The sequence below is a fragment of the Ambystoma mexicanum genome, chromosome 4q (genome assembly GCF_040938575.1).
Source record: "Ambystoma mexicanum isolate Mex_15411 chromosome 4q, UKY_AmexF1_1, whole genome shotgun sequence".
Classification (NCBI taxonomy): Eukaryota; Metazoa; Chordata; class Amphibia; order Caudata; family Ambystomatidae; genus Ambystoma; species Ambystoma mexicanum.
Window position 1 is genome coordinate 21781979 of NC_090928.1, and position 20675 is coordinate 21802653.

Consider the following 20675-nt stretch of genomic DNA (forward strand, 5'->3'; position numbering starts at 1 on the left):
CAAGTAGCGGAGTGGAAGCAGCAGCAGCAGAGAGGCCAAGGGAAGCAACAAGGAACCATATTGGAGGAGCACGCTGAGACCTGCTGTGGATCGAACGCTGGGAACGGAGACGTGCGGAGGGGCTGTCCCTTTTGCTGGTGCTCAAAGTGCTTGTTCCCCTGTGTTCAGAAGTCAACACAGGAGTGCCTGAGGGGCAGGAGATGGAACCCTGACAGGGAGACCAGAACCCTGAGCAATCTGCGCTGCTGCAAACCACATGAATGCAGCCGGTGAGTTTCTGGGTTTGGGAAAAAAACGATATGGCAGTGTTTGAACTTTCCTCGAGGAATACTTTGTATCAGAGTGGTTGCGTGTTTGAAGAAACATGTTTTCGAAAAGCCTCAAAGTGCTGGACATTTCATTTAAACCAAACTACAAGAATATTAAACAGTGGGTTAAAGTGAAAGAAAACTTTAATGAGCACAACCTCATGTCTATTGAATTCCGAATTAAATGAAAACTTAACAAATAAGCAGAACTATTACATATTGAGATTAAAAGTGAATGGAGTTTTTCAAACAAAACCACTTTGTGCTGAACTCTAAAAATGAAGGCAACTTTAATCCAAGTAAAATCTATATATGTTGAACTTTCAAGTGAACAGAACATTGAATTCAAGTGAAACCATTATATGCTGAACTTTAAAGTGAATGGAACTTTAACAGTAAATCAAAGAGAAGCTTATTGAATAACAAATTGAGTGAAAGACTGCATACAACGGAAATATACCGGAAAACCAACCACACCAAGAGGGAGCAATTGTTGCACAGTACCCTAAAAAGACTAAGAATATTTCTGTGATGTTGAGACTAAGTCTTGGAAAAGGGAACCCCATGGCTTGAACCATTTATTGACTTGAGGACCGAGTCTCAAGTTTATTTTGTGTTTGGGACTGTGTTGCTTGGAACTTGAGGATGGGAACCCCGAGTATTGGCTAAAACTATCTCATCCTGAACTAAAGAAAGGTGACTATGAGGCTTTTGTTGGAAATATTTCATACTTTGGGAAGAGAGCTAAAAGGAGGCGGCAGGCTAGAAGCTCTGTATTTTAAGTTGGGCAATGTTTTTGTTGGTTGCCGACATGCCTACACAGTGTATAGATTAGTTGTGAGGGCAAGTATAGGTGTTAGGCAGAGACAGATTCTTAAATTGAACATTTTGACTCCCTATCCTTAGTTTGATTTCGGTAGGAAAATCCCACCTTAGCATTAGGCATTTTACGCCTTTTTCCATCTTGACATTTAAGTTAATAAAGTGTTTTATCTCTAATTCAGAATCTTTTGTTTGTGTCTTACTTCATGATGCCTTCAAAATCGTCACAGGCAGGAGTCTCTCCTAGCGGAGTCACAGCGGTCATGCCGCCTCTCTCCAGTTGGGCAGCGGCCTGCGGGTATCGGGGAGTATGTCTAGACCCACAGCGGTCTGCAGGGGAGAGCCAGGACGGGCATAGAAGCCCAGCAGTGCATCGACCTCCTCTGAGCCACCAGGCCTGGTCGATCCCGGAGGCCGCAGCATTCAGCCCCAAGGTTGCACCAAGCAGTTGCTGCTTGCTCCCTCGTCGATCGGGGACAGATTTGTGAAGATGGTAAATCACAAAATGCAGGATTTATTGGCAGGATGTTTGAGCCTTCGCAGCAGCGCTTTCAGGCTGTGGCCATTTTGTAGCCGTGCAACTGCTGCCCCCCTAATTCAGCCTATTTCATATTGTGGCTGCCTAAGAACCCTCACTGTGGCCTTCATGAACGTTATGTATTTTTTCCGGATCTGATGAGGCCGCACTTGTTGCCTGGGACCAGACTTTCGTCCATTGACAAACACTTCTCTTGCAATAAAGAGCTGGCCCCTATCTCACACGCCTCCCCACTTCTCTTTGAGCTCTCAGCCTGTCGACAAGGTGAAATTCAACAAAGTGTCCCCAACTAATAATTATGGCCTTACACCCTATAATGACAGCTAAATACCTCTGACTGGGCCTAGAAAATCTCTTGCTCCAAATGCTTAATACCCCTACAACCACAGGACACAATAATACAGTACCTTGTGTCCCACACTAAGCGTTCTGCCAGGGATCAAAACCAAACAGTGCACATTTTTGTCATAAGGAAACGTAACACAATGAGCTGTGTTTGCGCACGTGCTGGACCAGATGGTGAAAGATGGTGAACCGAGGCTAGCACAGGGGCAACGCGCTGGTCTTGTAAGCAAGGCCACGCAGAGCAACAGACGTTCGAATTCCGGATCCGCACTCAGAAACCAAACTCAAGTACGGTATTAGGCGCGTTATAAAAAACAATTAAATATTGCATAAAAAATAAGTGCGTCTTTGGGTGCTTCAGACCTTCCATTGTGGTGTGTCAATATGGATCAGGTGCTTGATTGTGGGCAGGTATGTAACATGTGCTTTCTACAAAGTGTCATGCACCATGTACCTTCAGTAATTCTATTATGTAGATCAAATATGGCAAATATGGTGCCATGCAGTGTGTTACCTAAATAGAAATAGTGTGTGCCAATAATAGTTATAATGCTGGCCAAAAATGACAGCTGCAATGCAGGAAACGAGTTACAATGCACCGATATTGCTTTTATATTTGACTGTAATGGTATTTGATGTGCTTTTATATTGTGGGACAAATTATTTGTAGTCACTGTTATTTGAATGTTCTATTTTTATCTGTATGTTTAATGGATATTAAAAACATGATGATGAATTACTTATGTTGTAAAAACAAAAGGTGCTGCTATGTGCCATCTATCAGCTCTTAAACTAAAGTTGTCAATGCTGGTACTGTTCTCGCAACACATGCCCCTTACGTCAGTGCTGGGGTCCTGATGTGCTATATGTGGGCGGTGCACCTGCATCTGGACACCTCCCTTGAACACACTCGTACCCTGTTTCACAGCTGGGATAAAGAATAATGAATATCCTTGCAGAAGTATGTGGTAGTTTATAATAAATGATACCCAAACCATATCCAAAATCTTATTTCCCAGACCGGCAACATTACAGACAAGGATATTTAATATGTTGCTCTCCGTATTCTCTATACCCGTAGTTCGCTCCCTAGCTCCAATATTGTCTGTAGTCCTTAAATCACTCCTATGTCCAGTTTAGTTTTATCATGTCCATCTATGTTATCCAAAGACTCGAAGCATGTAAACCTGTGCCTCTGAGGGATGGCACTGTTCACTATTTCTATTTGACAGTGACTAGACAGTCCTGTCAACTTTCTCTGTGGACTTTTCCACTGCTGTAGAATACGGAATCTATTGTTATCTTTCCCCATCGGTCTCTGAAATCCCTTTTGACCCAGTGGGCAGAGGAAACCCAAGGGATAAAATCCAACATCAGATTGTACAATCCGACTATGTGTAACTCTCCATAAGAAGTCTGCTGCCTTGGTGGTATCGTTTAGAGTGATGGTAATGCAGTCCCTCTGTAAACCAACTCGGGTAGATCATTTAGCCATCAAAATGTCGCTTTCCCTAAAATGTCCTACATTACAGATTTTCTTTATGGAGTGTGTTGCCTTGTTTACAAGCCCTATGCTGTCGTCTATTTGATGAGCTTTCAGGGTGGGTACGTTCATTAGGACTAGGAATTGGGAAATGGGGTGGGCACTACTTTGTTTCTACTTATTCACTTTTCTGCAATCAATTGTGGGGGCTCACCCTTGAGCCTAGGCACTAGGTTCTGAAACAATATCCATACAATAGGGCTGAATAACTTCCAACCCTGGGTGAGCTCGCTCTCACTCCCCTCGACTGGTTTCAATTCATTCTCATTAGTAATTTATATTTCTTCGTTAAGTAATCCACCATTTTTGTTATAATATTTCCAATATTTCCATTGTTTATTTATTCCTAACCAATCAGTGTTTCAAAATTATTGCCAATGCATTTCGGACATCCGTCCATCATCAGGGCTATCAACACTGTTTGGCTTTTCGTCCCCAGAGTGTATGTTCACCTCTGTTGCCAGTATCCTTATCTAGCGCGTATCCTCTCTACTCTCCTGCTCTCCATACGTGACAGCTATTCAAATGTCCGAAATGCATTGGCAATAATTTTGAAACACTGATTGGTTAGGAATAAATAAACAATTGAAATATTGGAAATATTATAACAAAAATGGTGGATTACTTAACGAAGAAATATAAATTACTAATGAGAATGAATTGAAACCCGTCGAGGGGAGTGAGAGCGAGCTCACCCAGGGTTGGAAGTTATTCAGCCCTATTGTATGGAAACGTTCATTAGGACTACCACCAAAGGAGCACCCACCCTGTGGGGGTAAATTAAGCCTTAAACCAGGGACACCATGCTCATTGGTACCAGTGTTGTAGCAGCTTGTAGGCAATGATTCCTTCCTGATACTCACATAGTCACAGGTTTCCCAGATTTGGAAACCTGTGTCTTAGTAAGATCAATTACTTTGGTGTCCTTTGTCCACATTATATTTTTCAGGCATTTTATAGCGTCTCTTTGTTTACCCTGTCTGTTCCTCTATGCATCATGGATTGGGTTACTGTCTTTTGCCCAGTTGATGACCCCTTAAGGCCGTGAACAGGATAGCTCAAGGGCAACGCGTTTGGCTTGGAAGCAAGACAGCGCATAGCAACACAGGTTTGATTCCTGGGTTTCGTTCTTAGACACTGCTCTCCGGCGTTAAGCGCGCTATAAAAGAACAATTATAATTATAAAAATTACACATCTTGACTTTGGTCCTTATCCACTCAGTGCAAACCTTGATCCCTCTACTGTTAGCTAAACCCTCTCGCCTAGGGTCTGGGGACTCCCTCTGACCTACTTGAAATGGGGTCTCTAGTTTCCCCAGAATATTGTTCATTTTAATATCCAACTTCACTTCATTTATATTTAATTCTGGCTCTCCATCAGCGCTAACCTCTTGCTATAAGTTTACTCTGGATAGGTCTCCTTCAATCCTAGAAGATTCTTAAAGCGAACATCTGATTTGTTGCATTGTGGGTCAAGGACCCCTTCTGCTGCTTTGCAGACCTACGACTGTCTCTGCTAGTCTTGCCTTTAGCAGAGATCCTAACTAGTCTCATTTGAACTTGCTGTCTGGTTGTGTAAACCGGTTACCAATGCACTTATTATATGGCCAATGTTTGTCAATATCATTTACCTCAGCATCAGAGCATCCGTTCACGCTAATAGTTTTCTCGGCCAGTAGAATTTTGGCATCTAAGGCGCCCACTGCCTCTTTATGGAAGTGTTCCAGGGTATTCTTCCCAGCAGCACTTACGGCTATTAGCTTTTTTCCTTTTTGTGTGTTGTTGAAACTTTCTTTATTGGGACGTTACACAGTATGTTACACAACAGAGGAGTGCATGTTCCAAGCCTTTTGGGACAATCGCAGCAACCAGCTAAGCAAACAATGCAACGTCAAAATGTCAGCACAAGATAGTCGGTGGGATCCTCAAGAGCAGGAGCCGCGCACACGTGGTATACTTTGAGTGGGCCCCAAATGTCTTTCGGCAGTAACTGCTGAACCCATATGCATGCAACTTGTATTGGCCAAACCCTTACACTCGCCAGTAAATAAGTTGGAGCACAAAGTTTGTCAAGTGTTGGCAATAAAAGGCCGTAGGATTTTATTGTGCAAATGTGGTTATGGAAATAACAATAATCATATATCATAATAATCATACTTTTGGGCACCGGGTCCTGAGGTTACCCCCTCTGGCCCGTGCCGCCACACATGGGCAGGTTGCCGGCTGACCGTGTTCTCCCGAAAGTATCACTTATTGGCACCCTCTGGAGGCTAGGGTTGCTGAAATTTCCCGAAAGATTTGATAGGTGGGTTCCGTCTTTAAGAAAAAGATCTTGGTCACCCAAAGTAATGGCCGGGTGTTTTATGAAACCCAGGCCTCTTGCTATACAGAATTTCTCAAGCCCCCTGTTTAGTTTCCTTCTGGAAATGTCTATAGATTTGTAACAGGTGGCCCCCTGCCATTTCTTTCTGGGCAGGATGGCCGAGAAGTATATTTCTGTGTCCCCCGAGTTGTGTGAAATGCAAACTAAGGAGGAGCAGATTTCCTCAAATAGTTTTCTCCTTCCTGTGGTCACCAGGTCGTTGCCCCCTAGGTGTACTATCAGGAATTCTGGCGGGTTTCTGTATGCGACCAGCTCTGCTAGTGTATCATGGATGTCGGCCCAGAGGAGGCCTCTGTATCCCCACCAGGAAGCAATGGTGTTCCTAAAGGCCCTCTTTGGTTTCTTCTGCCCATCGACCTGTCCTGAGGATGAATGAGTGACCGACTATCCATGCTGATCAGAGTGGGGTCTTCTCGCCGTCTGTTGTTTCTGGAGAGAAGGGGGGAAGGGAGAAAAAGAGAGGGGGTGCTAAATTAGTTGTGGTCTGATGTATCTTTTGTAGCAGTCTGACTTCCATCCCCCTATGTTTTTTAGCTGTTGTGGTGCTAAGCCTCCTTGCCATGCTGAGGTGGCGGCCCCGATTCTAAAGGAGTGGGTGCCAAACTCCCTTGGATCCCATCCTGCTTTGCTGATTGCCTTCATCAGCACCCCTTTAAATTGGTAGCGGCTTAGTGCCGAGGCATCCTTGTGGATCAAAAACCCCTGTTTTGGACTGTTGGATGTCTATGCTGACGCTGTCTTGTCTGACCCTGGCCTCCATAATGCCTAACCCGTTATTGGCTTTGGTGCTGGAGGCGATGAGTTCCCCTACCCGGAAAGCCCCGAAGTATGCCTGAAAAAATGCTGTTTTAAATAGCATGGTCTCGTATGGGTGCCAGCATATGGCCTCCAGTTGCTCAGCTATCTTTACTAGTTTGTTGAAATCTAGGGGGCGGCGGGTGTCCACTAGAGGTCCCTCTGTTCTGCCCCAGCCTTTCATGGCATAGGAGATCAGTGTGTTCTGGGTGGGGTCTGAGTCTCCGCGTATTTTTCAAAAATATGAAATTGCTACCCGGTGTCTTTTTGCCCAATCTTTCTTAAAACCCTGTTCATGCGCCCATTTTAAAAATATTTCTATGTCTTTAATCGTTATTAATTCTACATGGTTTAGACCTGTAGCTTTGAATACTGTGTGTAAGCACTTACTGTACTGAGCTGCGGTAGTGCTTGCCAGTGCTTTCTCTGCCATCTCTTTTAGAACACGAATCGTGCCAGGGTTCGTGTTCTAAGTGGGCGTGTTGTTGGCACCCGTTTTTGAGGTGCCTGGTTCTTGTTGGGCATCCTGGCCTGGGCTCTCTGGTGCTGGCGTTGATGCCATTTTTCTTAGTTTCCCATTATTGACCAGCATTCCGCTGGTATTGCTGTCATCTGTTCTCGGACGTGCAGTGCTAGCTCCCGGAATCTTGGCCACTGAAAGCGAGATTAAAGCATCTGCAATATTATTGTCTGCTCCAGCGATGTGCTTTGCTTTGACCACAATGTTTTCTTGTAGCGTGACTGCTGTAATGGCTCGTAGGACTTTCAGCACTAAATGGCATTTGGTAGATCTTCTGTTTATGGAGTCTACCACCGCCATGTTGTCACACCAGACCAAGAGTTCTGTGTTAGCTAGCTGTCTGCCCCAGATGTGTAAGATTAGCCAAATGGGAAATATTTCTAGGAGGGTGATGTTTTTTGTCCACCCTGCATTTTGCCATGATTTGGACCAGTGTCCTGCCACCCATTCTGAGTCTAGTATGGCTCCAAAGCCCCTGCTCCGGGCTGCATCAGTGAAAAGGACCCTTTTTGTCCATGTATTCAATGCCGTGCGCCAAAGTGAGGTCCCGTTGAAGTTTCTGAGGAAATTCCCCCAAATTTCCAGATCTTGTTTAACCTCTTTGCCTAGTCGGGTGTGTAGGTGGGATTTGGTGTATGATTTTCTAGACTTATGGAGAATATCTTCCACTGGGGGATGATTCTGGCTGCAAAGTTGAGACTTTCCGCCAGTGACTGGATTTCCTTTACTGTGCCTTTGTCTTTTGTTGTTAGGCCTAGTATTTTTTCCAGGAGTTCTGCTATCTTAGTTTTTGGGATTCTGCATAAGCCTTCTGCCGAATCTATCTCAATACCTAGAAAGATTATGCTGGTGGCTGGTGTGATCGTCTTCTCTGCTGCCAGGGGGATGCCCCACTATGCAGCCATCTTTTCTAACTTGGCCAGGGCTCTGCTGCATTCTTCAGAATTAGCTGGTCCCATTACCATGAAATCATCGAGGTAGTGTACTACTTTTGCCCCAGGTCTCTGTTTTTGGAATGCCCATTGGAAAAAAAGAGCTGAACTGCTCAAATAGGGCGCAGGATAATGCGCATCCCATGGGAAGGCATCTGTCGATGTAAAAACGTTTTTGGAAAGTAAACCCTAGCCATTGCTGAGAGTCTGGGTGGACTGGCAGTAGTCTGAAGGCAGATTCATTGTCTCATTTGGCTATCAGGGCGTTCCTACCACATTCCTGTATGAGTCGTACTGCCTCTTGGAAGTGTGTGTAGGATACCGCAGCTTCCGTGTGGGGGATGCCATCGTTCAGTGATTGGCCTTTTGGGTAGAACAGATGATGGATTAGCCTCATTTTCCCAGGTTCTTTTTTGGGGACCAGTCCTAGAGGTGAAACTATGTACTCTGTGAAAGGCATGGAGTCCCAGGGGCCTGCGATCCTGCCTAGTAGCAATTCCTTCTCAATTTTGCTCTCTGCCTTTTCTGGGTTGTCTATTTGTGACTTCCGGTTTTTTGGGATTTTTTGTGTCCCTGTTCCCTTGAAAGGAATGATGAAACCCTTGGTGAAACCTTGCCTTGCTGGTTTCTTTGTCTGGGTAGTTCATCAACGCTTCTCTAAAATTGTTTGGATTGATGGGAGTTCTGCCTGGTTCTAAAAGTGCGGTTGGCAGGGTGGTGTTGATGCTAGACTTTTGCATTTTTGGCTGGAAGGCTGGTGCAATTGCTTGCTGCATGATCGCTGTTGCAGTTTGAGCAGGTGTGTTTGTACCAGCATTCCTTCCCCCAGGTGCACAGGTTTTTTCCCAAATTCCTGCATGGGATATTGGTTTTGGGGGAGTGATTTTTGTTCTGCCTGTGGGCATTAGACTTAGCCGCCCATGGCTGGTTCTTCCGAAAGGGCTGCTCCCCCGTCTTGTATTTTTCATTTTCTGAAAGTCTGGGGCCCTGTGAATTAGTGTTGCTTTTGGGTATTGCTTGGGTGGCCTCTTCCTCTGATAGAGGCTCAGTGTTTAGCATGTATAAATCATTTTGTACCTCATCCCATTCTATGGCTGGCCTCTCTGACATACTCCGCCTTAATCTAATATCATATGGTAGCCAGGTTTTTCCCCTTTGAGCTATTTTTACTTCTCTGATCTTGTCCATGTATGCCCATAGTTTTTTACCTTCCTCTGGAATTTTTCCTCATAGATAGATAGTTGCCAGGATGGCGAAGGATTGTAACCAGTTGTCCCAGTTCTGTTCTACCTGGGCGTTTCTGGCTATGGCTTTTTCCTCTATCTTTTTGGGATCCCTAAAAGCATCTCTCCCTTTTCGTTGAACTCTTTTGCCCATATGGCTTCTTTGATTGTAATGTCAATGTTCCATGCCAGGCATCTTTTGTATCTGTTAAGGATTTCTGTTTGGAAGGATTTCAGTTTTTGGTCTAATTGGGCACTGCTGATCATTACCATGTCTGATGGGCTGTTGCTGTTTCCCCGTTTGCCCCAGTGTGATTGCACTCTGGGTTGCCCATGCTTTTAGTGCACCTGTCGGATCTGGAGTTGCCGCTGTTGGCGCAAGTGGACCTATGGTGGCTGCTGTTGGTGCCGTTGTTATGAGGGGCAAGGGTGGTGTTGGGGGTGGTAGCGCAGGTGTTGTTGATATTGTTGTGGGTGGCGTGGCGGGGGGTTTATAATGATGTCTGGTTCTAGTGGTATGGTGGGGCCTGCGGGCCCCGTCCCGCCTGGAGGGAGTGGTTGTTTACCCCTAATTTCGAGCAATAATTGTTGCATTGCACTCATGTTTTCGCATAATTTTGACAGTTTTTTGTCTTTGTTACCTTTTCCCATGCCCTCTGTTGACTTCCTTTTCTTTGTTGGTGGTGGGTCGTTCTCCTGGCCAGGTGGCAAGGGTACCCCTTCTTTTGGTAGGCCGTATGTTTTTCCTGACCCAGGACCAACCATAATGTTCAGCTGCCTCAATTGATCCCAACAGGTGGGGTGATTTGGGTTTCTGTGGCGGGGTGGTGGGTTCCTGTGGTTTTCGTTTGGGAGCCATTATTCTTTGCCTGTTTGAGTAAAAGAATTGTAAATACTTTATTCCCCTTTGTTTGTTTAATTACCCAGTTGTCTTTGCGAAAGCATGACTATCAATTCACCAAATGGCTTGTTGGCCCATGCAATTAAAAATATGTATGCAAAACTTTATTATGCTGCTGCCCGCTTTTGGTAACTGGCTGATGTTGTGCCTTTATACCTCCGATTCTATGCTATTTGTTGGCTCTACTGTTTAGCAGAAAACAATTCCCTGTAACAATGTATCATAGGTTTAAGAACAATTTAGCATTTATAAAAGCGCTACAAAGGTATCTGAGCGCTGCTTATTATTACCCACAGTGTGTGGTGCTCATTTATCAACCTCGGAAGGATGAGAAGGTTGAGCTTGGCCCTGCCGGGATTTGAACCTGTGTCTGCAGGCTCCCAAAGTGAGCGCTCTACTCACTGTGCTATTTGACCGGCTGTAATGCTCTTTAAATTGTAGCCTGGCAGATATACTATCAATCTTTATTCATCCTTTGTCTTGCGCCTGCTTAAAAAGGCTTATTGTGGCATGATACGTGGGTCTGCAGGTGGTTTCTGCTTTTAGCACATTTGCAATTACAAAACACACCTCCTTAGGGGATCCAAACTTACAACCACATGATCTCGGCCCCTGGTTTGCTTCTTGTAACCCCTGTTACCCTTAAAGGTAAAATCTTTCTATTTTATAACAACACAGTAGGTTAATTAGTGCCCTGTCAATTCTAACACAAACTTCACATGCTCCCGCACAAAAAACTATTAGGCCTGCCTTTTTCATAATCCGGCTGCCCCCTGTGCTCCTGCTAACCTTATACATTCACTGCAGTTTTTTAATTTGGGAAACTGGTGTTTCGGCATTAAAACCAGGTGCGTTGTAGCAGACCATGATGCTTTGTGCTGACTTGCTTCCAATGAAGGAAGTCGATGTCAGTTTCACCCTGCGGCGGCCCCCTCTGTGTCAAGATGGACCCGGCCGTGTAAGTAGCGGGCCCGCTATTTTGTGTTGACTAGCCTCAAAAGGATGCTAAGTCTGTTTTAATCGACCACCCGGCTTTGCGCAGCGGCCAGCGCTGCATCCACCCGGCACCGCGGCTGATTTACTTGAAATAATGTAGCAATGTCGCCACGGCGCCGGGTTCCTTTCTTCAGCACTTCACTCCGGGGGCTCGCTGTAGCTTCACGATTCGCTGGTCCTCAAAACGTCTCGCTCTGTTATTCCAAGCCTGCTGGGCCCTCCTTAAGCCACGGGGGATACGTTTGTTGTTCTTCCACGCCGAAGCGCGGATGCCGGGGATTTCAAAAGAACAGTACAATGTTCAAAGTAAGAAAATGACGCTGCGTTTATGTCGAACATGAAAGATGGTGAAATACACGATGCTGAGCGCACAGCAAACGTGAAAGTTAAAGGTAAAGAAATAAAGTGTGGAAGACGCTGAGTGAACAGAAAACCTCCTGTTTGCTTGGGTCCCCGTTCAGGGTCCACAAGCAGATTGTGTTTTCTTAGAACATGCTGCTCTTATTTATAAGACCCAGGGGAGCCGTGGGTCTTTGACGTGCATAGTGATGGGGCCTGTGGTCAAGCTCCCAGGCCGGTGTAGCCGACTGTCTGGCCCCCTGAGGGTGGGGGGGCAGGTCTTTGAACCTGAGCCCTGCCTGACTCTTGGTTCCCCTAGGTGCTTTGCTCCTTGTTGCTTCGTGGAAGGGTGAGGTGATTGTTCACATCTCACCCTTCCCAGTCTTTGTGTGGCAGAGACTGCGTGTCTCTGAGTGTGTGGGGGAGAGGAGCAGGCTTGGGGGTGGGGGCTGCCCCTCTCCCTGGCCTGCCGGATGGTAACAGCAGTTACCCTGCCTCACCTTGGGCAGCCCTGCGGCATTGCCCAGACTTAACAGGATGCATACTCGCTCTTTGTTCTTCCATATCATTTGACCACACTACATCCCTCAGCCAGTGATCGGCAGTGAGGGCTCTCGCACTCAGTCACCGCAACAGTATACAACGCTTGGCCAGGACAAGGCACAGATGTACAAATGTACTCAGGCCGCCAAGAGCACCAAGAGTGAGCTTGAAAAGATGAAACAAGCACTGCATTTATGAAAGGATAATTATTTTTCCTGTCATCTCCGACAGCAGCTGACACATATGCCCAGATTGGTACTAGCAATGGACATTCCAACATCATGTGAAGATATTTAGTATTAGCATTATTGCATCTGGGACACTCAACCGCACCCTCCTCTGAGAATAATCACAGCCTATCCGGCGTATAGTAATACCGGTGCAGTTCCTTCAATTGCAACAGCTGAAACTTTGTGTTGTATGATTGTTAGGGAGAATTCTCTGTTTAGGCTGAATTTCCTAACCTAGTGAGTCCCCCAGCAGCTTTGCTGGATTTTTGTGGTTTATTTTTTTCTCCTGCCAAGAGTGAGACTCTTTAACCCTCACTCTTGGGCATGATTTGAGTGTGTTTCTTTGACTCTAGATGTGTTTAATGGGCTATGGGGTCTTTTACTCCATAGGGCGTCATGTGTTGTTGTGATGTGTGTTACACGGCACCCTCAGTGCAGTAACACAGGGGTGTCATAGTGACCCCCCAGTATAGACTCCATACCCTGGGACTGACTACTGTCTCCCAGGGCATGTAAAGTCACCATTGACTTTACTAGTCTCAAATTCTGAACAGAAACAGTACAAACCATCATATTGTGAACATACTGGCCGGGGCAATTCGATTGCCCCGGGGTCTGTTAGTCGAGGGGGCACGTCTCCGTCCCCCCTGATTGAGTTTTGGCTGGTAGCAGTGGATACTACTTTTAATATTCGACCGCGAGTATATCCCTATGGGATTTCCCATTGTTCGAGGCTACCAACTTTATTTAATTCCTATAGCCTCGAACTTACCGCCGGTTTATTTATTTAATATTAATTCTCCAGTTGGTATTTTTTTCCAGAACTCGGTTCTAAAATGGCATTTGTGTTTGCTTCTGTAACTCCAACCCAAGTTGAGCCCTTTGTTCCACTTTTTGGCGGGCTTCTCCACAGAAGCCCTCCAAAGTGGTGCCACTCTGTCTGGGGTACTTAGGAGGGGTGGAGGGGGATTTAGGCACCCTGGACTGAGTTGCCTATGCAACTCAAGTCGCACTCTGTCCTGATTGGCCCAAGTGGTGAGCCAGCCGGCTCACCACTTGGCATGTTTGAGTGACAGCTAGGCTGAGTGAATGGGGGTTTTCTGCATAAAAGCAGGGCTTTGGGGACTGGAACTTTAGAAGTCGCCACAGGACCTAAGAATCCGACGAGGGAGAAGCTGAGCCGACCTGCTACGACGACACCACCGGTGGAGCCCTGCTGAACCGTCTCACCACTTTTCCCAACGACAGAGGAGATCTCCAGCCCGGAGAGTCTTCTTCCTTCGACTGGTGGTGCTTCCTGGAGCATCTTGTGGCCGCCTTGCCTGTGCCAAGCACCCCAGCAACCGGGATACCACGTTTTACCACTACCGCGAATCAAAGGGTAGTACCTTTAAGCGGAAAACTCCACGGCTGGTTTCTTCCCTGGCAGTACAACGACCTTCATCTTTCCTCCACGTCGAGATCTTCTCGTCCTCTGGACGCCGCCGCGACTTGCACCCGCTGCCAGGAACAACTGCCCCCGCTGGAGGATCCTTTCCACATAAGGTACCGTGTTCCGCCTGGCTTCCCTTGCAACCGACTGTACGGAGTAGATTTAGCCCCCGGCTTTCGAACCTGGGTTAGCCTGGGACACCCTGGCTAAACTTTTCTGAGCCTAACTAAAACCTTTCTGAACTCCCTGCAAGACTTTTTAAGCCTGTTGTCATTGTGTGATCTTGGGTGCATTTGTGCCCTGCTCTCTCCAAGAGTGGGCCCGGCCTATGGACTTTGGCTCACAAGTCACTTTTGACTTTCCTGCCTTGCTTAAGAGTTCCTAAGTATTAGTGTGGTGTATTTCCCTACATTCTGCCTTTTTCCCTCCCTTTTTCGTTAACTTATTGGAGTGCCATCATAGTTAAGCGCTCACCTCTGTCTGGAAATAAGTGGTGTTAACTAAGACTTGTCTGATAAGGAATAAGGGATGTATATATAATAATAGTAACTGTGTTTAGAGTGATTTACAATAATAGTGCTGGAGTGTTTCAATAAGTGTGTTTTTAAATAAATAATCATATACCTTGATACCAAAGCTCTGGTCAGTGTTTGCGTGTGCTATTGTGTCTGAGTGCCTATTGTGTATACTTTGCATACTGCCTAACTCTTCTTGAGGGAAGTCTGACTGCTCAGCCACAGATACCAGGTAAATCTGGGTGGTACAGACTGCTACCAAGTGGGTTTACTGCCAACACCTGTAGTCCTAAATCTTTTGCAGTAGTCCCCAAGGGAACTGCACAGGTTTCTGCCTAACAATCGTACTTTACGTGTCTGAGCACACATCCTCCCAGACGTCATCAGTGATATCTACCTGCAGGTCCCTTCCCTATTTAGTGCGAGCATTGGACTGTGGTGCAGTTCAGCAGTTTTGGATCATGAGATAGACGACACCCAGCCGTGGATGGCACCCGCACTTAAGATGTACCCCAACATAGCGTCACTTTTATGCTCCACCAGAAAAATCTCCCATTGCTGCTTTCATGCCTACGTAAACCAGCATGCTGCAACAATAGCAAGGTTTTGCCTTGTACAGGCAGAAGAATGCCGCTAGTGGAGATGGTTCTCCAAGTACCTATCCCCAACCGTATGAAACCCATATAGCGCCCAGATTTTTTGGGAACCAACATCAGCATGGGGCAAGCACGGCATGCAGCTCCAGAGGGGGAGATCTCTATGGTACGGGATGGTCACGCCAAACTCCCTCCATAGCTTACGCCAGGCCATTGCTGTTATGCTAGCCATGTCGAACTCGCAGCTGTCCACAACTCCGGTGGGGAAGATTAAAGATGTAAGCTCCCTGCCACCGCAGAGTATGCCTACAGTTTAACATGTGGGAGGTGGGGGGAGGCGGGTTCTCTGAGAACCATAAGGCAGCGACCTGCGCCTGGGGTGCACCCTAATAAAAATAGTGGAGGCTGCAAAACCTCCCTTCTCTTAAAGCTGTGACAAAGTGGCCCATTTTAAGACGCACTGCCCCTGGAAGAATGTCACAATGTCGCATTCATGAATAGATACAGGAGTTTAGGGAGTACTTTAATTTTAATGAGCGCTATCTTGCCAGCAGAAGTGATGGGAATCGTGACCCAACCCTTACTTTTGGTTGCAAGCTTTGTCATATACGCAGCATAGTTCATTCGAGCATCTTTGCACCCTGGCGGACAACCACAACACCCAAGTATCGAATGGCGGAGGGGGGCCAGTCAAACCCCTGCAGATAACTGGGCACATGGTGGTAGCGTCTGTAAGGGGAAAGAGCTTGGGTTTGCTGCAATTAACCTGGAGCCCTGATAACTTCCCAAAGACTCGAACATCAGTCATTATGGGTGCTAATTGTGTGTGAGCATCCCAGAGTTGGAATAGTGCATCGTCCGCATAAAGGGAAATAATATCCGGTGAGCCCGACAGGCGGAGCCTGCAGTACCTGTCGTGTCGGATCAAGTCTGTCAGCGGTTCAATGACAATGTCAAATATGAGGGGCGTCAAAAGGCAGCCCTGGCGAGTGCCTCTGGCAATAGTAAATGTAGGGGACAGTGTTCAGTTAGTGTTGAACCTAGACGTCGGTGTCGTGTACAGGAGCCGCAATGATGAGAGAAACCCTGGACCAAGCACCCATTTAATCAATACTGCGTACATGAATTGCCAGGAGATGGAATGATACCCTTTCTGAATATCCAATGCAACTACCACTGCTTGAGCGTTGGGGTCTATTTGCGCTGATATATTGAGGAGGCTTTGTAGGTTTAATGCGGTAGACATCCCGGGGATAAACCCTGATTGGTTGTAATGAATGATGTTGAGCAAAAACGGTAGGAGTCGGGTAGCTAAGATCTTAACAAATATTTTGACATTAGTATTAATTGGGAGAAGGGGTCTATAGGATCCACACAGTTCTGGAGGATTATTCGGATTTAGGAGGACCGTAATAATAGCCTTGACCATGGTGTTTCGGAGTACCAGCGCTTCCCGCCACAGTTGCAGCAGATGAGGGGCCAGGACAGTCTTTTAGTGAGGGTGAGGTGTGAATAACACCTCACCCTTCCACAAACAGGGTGCCAATCACCCAGAGGAAAACAGGAGGCAGGAAGGAGTGCAAAGGCCTACCCCCCCCCCACCCCCCCCGGGGGGCAAGACAGTCAGCTACAGCCGGCCTGGGGGCTGGGCCAGCCCCCACAGCTACAAATGAAAGACCCAGGGGCACCCCAGGGTCTTATATAAGAGCTGCACAGCTCTCAGAAAATACAAACTGTTTGTGGACCCTGAACGGGGACCCAAACAGTCAGGAGTTTCGCTGTTCACTCAGCGTCCTCCACTCTATTTCTTCTTTTCACTTTAAACAAAGTTTCACTGCAACCACATAGTCTTTGCTAACTTTCCTTTGAACATTGTACTGTTCGAAAATAAAGCTGTCCCTAGACACGAGAACGGGAGCAAAGAGAGTCTCAGCAGGAACTCGGGGCAAACCAGTGTGCAGCCTTGGGGTACGGCTTATGAGCAGAAGAAACCAAACAAGGCAGCCAGGCCCCGTGACAGTTTCACCTTATCAAGTAAGTGACCCCCTGCTTCGAGCTGCGAGGAAAAGGGAAAAGCTTTCAGGCTATTATTACGTTTTAAATAAACATCCCTTTAGCAGCCGACCAAAACAAAGAGCGGCTCACAGAAAATCAACCTTCGCTTTTCGGTTGGCAGCACTCGTAGAATGCGTACTTGGGGATTTAGGTATTTGTAGAAGGCAACTTAAAGCGAATCTTAAATATCCATCGGCATTATACTGACATGCATTTGGAAGCCAATGTAAAAATACAAGACTGAAATTGAAATGACCTGTTTTTGTCCGAGCGCTCCTCATGTAAGACGGCCGAAGGAAAAATGCGAGCATGGAAATGACATGCTGTTTTTCAAGCGTTTCCCTAGTCCTGTTCTAAAAGCGCAAAGCATATTATATTATCGCTGCCTAAGCAAAAAAGGATACCACAGCGCACGCGCAAAGCAGGCAATCAGAGGCTAAGAACATTTGTAGCCCTTCATGCATGCACGCCATCATGCGCTGGGTATCGGTGAGTTTTGGAGGTACAGTGACCTCATTCATAACCCCACTGCCACGGTAACTTCAGATGCCTTTGGGTGGATTTGGCATATAAAGACATGAAACACTGCTTCTTGCCACCTCCTTTAGTCATCCTCCCTCTGTGGAGAAGGCCCAGTCGCAGAATTATCAGTAACCACTGCTGAAACGGGTTCACCCAGTGTAGTGCACCGTTCTCCACCTAGCAGCATCGCAGTAGTGCTCCCAGTCCAAGCAAAAAAGTTGTCGCAATCCGAGGGGCAGCAGGGTCACATGCCTGCATCGAAGACATATCAGCCTTGCTCTGCAGTATTCAGCTTAGTATCTGAGGCTCTCGCTGCACAAGGCAAAAAATAATATACTGGCATTTATCGCCCCAGGTACTGGGCACCCAAAGCAGGTCACAAATGTCAGAGCCAGAGTAGGCCATTTGATACCTTGGTTGTATTCCAGTGTAGGGGGACCCGAGGGAACATGGTCTGAGGGAGGAGCCATGGTGTATACCTGGGCCAAATGGGATTAATGCCTCCAGAATATCATAAGGGAGCGATAGCAGTATAGCAGGGAGAGGCCTCACCAGAGCAGACAGTGTCCCAGAAGGCCACAGCGCCCCGCAGATGGTGCCAGCTTCCACGTAACAGGCTAGTATACGATGGTGTACGGATGATCAGTCTCGTCCATTGTTGTGCGCCATCGAACAAGCACTGCTGGAGGTGGGGGCGCACAGTGCACCAAGTTTGCAGGCCCAGCGATGACAGCCTGGTCTGGATAGCGCCCCCGCCAGTGCGGCCAAGGCCGGCCTTAGCAGCAGCAGCGCCCTGGGCGAATTGGCTCCCCACTCTCCTCTGGTCAACAGGGGGATGGGGAGGGGGGCTAGGAGCGCCACATTTTTTCCCAACTGCCCCCTCCGTCGCCTAGCTTGGAGTTAATCACTGGAATAGGGCGCTCATGATAATGCATGAGCGCCCTATTTCAATGAAAAATCGCCTCGCTCCGGCGTCAGAGCAGGGAGGTAATCCTCTGAATAGGGCCTCTGCCGCACCTTCTCCCACTACGCCAGCTCGGGGGGAGTCCAGTGAACATACTCCTGTTGGCTGTGCTTTAATGCCAGTGACAAAAGCCATGCTACAGTAAGAAAACATATTGTGGTTGGTTACATTGTGGCTGGTTACACAAATCCCCCCCCCCCCCCCGCTCCCCATACAAGAACTCTCATCATGTTGTATTTTCTCCCTAACGACAGTACACAATATCCTGCCACAGTAAAAAAAAAACATTGCCTTGCAGGCTGCACGAGTGCCCCCATCCCAGTGTAAGAATACTTACCTTTGGCCTTAACACCAGTAATAAACTGCAATGCCACAGTAAGAAAACATGCTCTTGCTGGCTATCCGGTAAGATAGCTCAGCGGGCTGAGCACATGCTGTTATAATCGGAGTGTGATTTGCAGGTTCAAATCCTGGCAAGGCCAACTCAACCTTTCATACTTCAAAGTGACCTCTCTGATACAATCGCTGAGTTAAACTTAGCGCAAATTCTCTCATAAATGGAACAGATTGCGGAGCAATAGTCATTTCGGGTCTGCCCAGTGCATGCAAAAAGTAATGACTTTTGCTACAGGCAATCTGTTCCATTTATGAGAGAATTTGCACTAACTTTAACTCGGCGATTGTAACACAGCATTATAGTGCCAGCCTGCTACTACCTAATAGCTACCAAACAACTCAATACGTTCCTAGGCCATTTGTCCAAGACAAATGGTAATATTGGATCAAATATTTCACCTTGAAAAAGGCCAATTTGGTTGAAATATGTGTTGGCATAGTTGCTTTATATGATTGTGGAATAAACACTGATATGTGGAATACTTAAATGTTGATCAGTACTGTTATGTAATAACATTTTTCTTGCCAATATCAGCGCATGCCCATGGAACAATTACATTAACTTACTATTCTTTTGTATCTTCTTTCTTTCTACTAGAATGGGTTAGTTGTAGGTCAGCTTGTAACATCCTGACAAGGACCATTTAATTGTTTTGTAGCATAGGTTATTCACCTTAGTAATGGGGACTAGAGAACGTTTTTCATTAAGTTTACCAACAAAACTTTGGTTGAATTATGTCCTCCTGTCTGACTTACCACAGCATATGCTAGTTCAGCTGCCTTTTAATGTGTTCCATGATGCTACCAGGTGGTAGAACAAAATGCTATAGTGGTTGATTGTTATTTTTTCTTCATTTTTGTGCAACAGTATATTTGACAGTACAAATGTTTAAAATACGTTTTACATGTGCATTTAACTTTTATTCTAGGATGAACTTGTGTCCAAAACTAAGATTCGCTATTATGGAAACTCTTTGCAACATAGAGTGAAAAACAGGTTGTGGCAGACTCTGTTAGTGCTTTTTCCAAAACTTGAGCAGGTATGGATTTTGATTGTGAAATACAGTATTAAGAAACTATGTTTGATGCATTTGATTTTTAAGAACATAGAGCAGCACAAGGCATAGCTGCAAAAAGGAGCGGCTGCAATATTGTCTTAATTTTAGATTTGTAAGATTAATTTGTGTTTGAGGTAAGGTGGAATGTTATATGTATTTTTAAATGCCTATAATAAAAATCCTACACATAAAAATGTAGAGCACTTAATAAACATTGTCATTCTGTCTTACAAAGTAACATATTTGTTCCTTTTGCTCAATGGCATTATCTTAAGGTGCAAAGTAAAACTTGATAGTAGGCTTTCCCAGCAGGTGAAAAGCACACAAGTATATAAATGAGTTGTATCCGTTTTTACCAGTCACCCATAAGTAGAGGGTCCATCCAGTCAGCCACTGATGCCGTAAGGGCAAAGGTTTAATCACTGCCTGTCTCAAGACGCAGATAGGCTACACAAAAAATAGTGCAATGTTGAAACCAAAGCCAAGTCTCTCACACTGGGTGTAATAATCTCTCACCTCCCAGTGGCTTTGTAGGGTAAACCCTGAAAGTCTCTAAATGTCATATATTTGCTAGTGGTTTCGAACCCAGCTACTAGGTCCGATTGTGCCACGAAACCTCAGATGAGTCTGTTCAACTCGTTCATCAACTGCTGGTTCAGGTAGAACTTTTCTGTCTGGGTGTGATGATGCCAGGAATAGCCCCCTCTGCTTTCTCACAC

General features: G+C 46.2%; 1 protein-coding gene across 6 annotated transcripts in view; it reads left to right on the forward strand.

Annotated features, from left to right (window-relative positions):
* The window catches only part of TARBP1 (TAR (HIV-1) RNA binding protein 1), a 2688190-nt gene that overhangs the window by 2078564 nt on the left and 588951 nt on the right, over positions 1–20675 (forward strand). For all 6 annotated transcript variants that reach the window (XM_069607367.1, XM_069607363.1, XM_069607366.1 and 3 more), the window contains exon 21: positions 19828–19938. In XM_069607367.1, coding sequence (XP_069463468.1) covers positions 19828–19938 — 111 coding nt within the window. The remainder of the gene's footprint in view (positions 1–19827; positions 19939–20675) is intronic.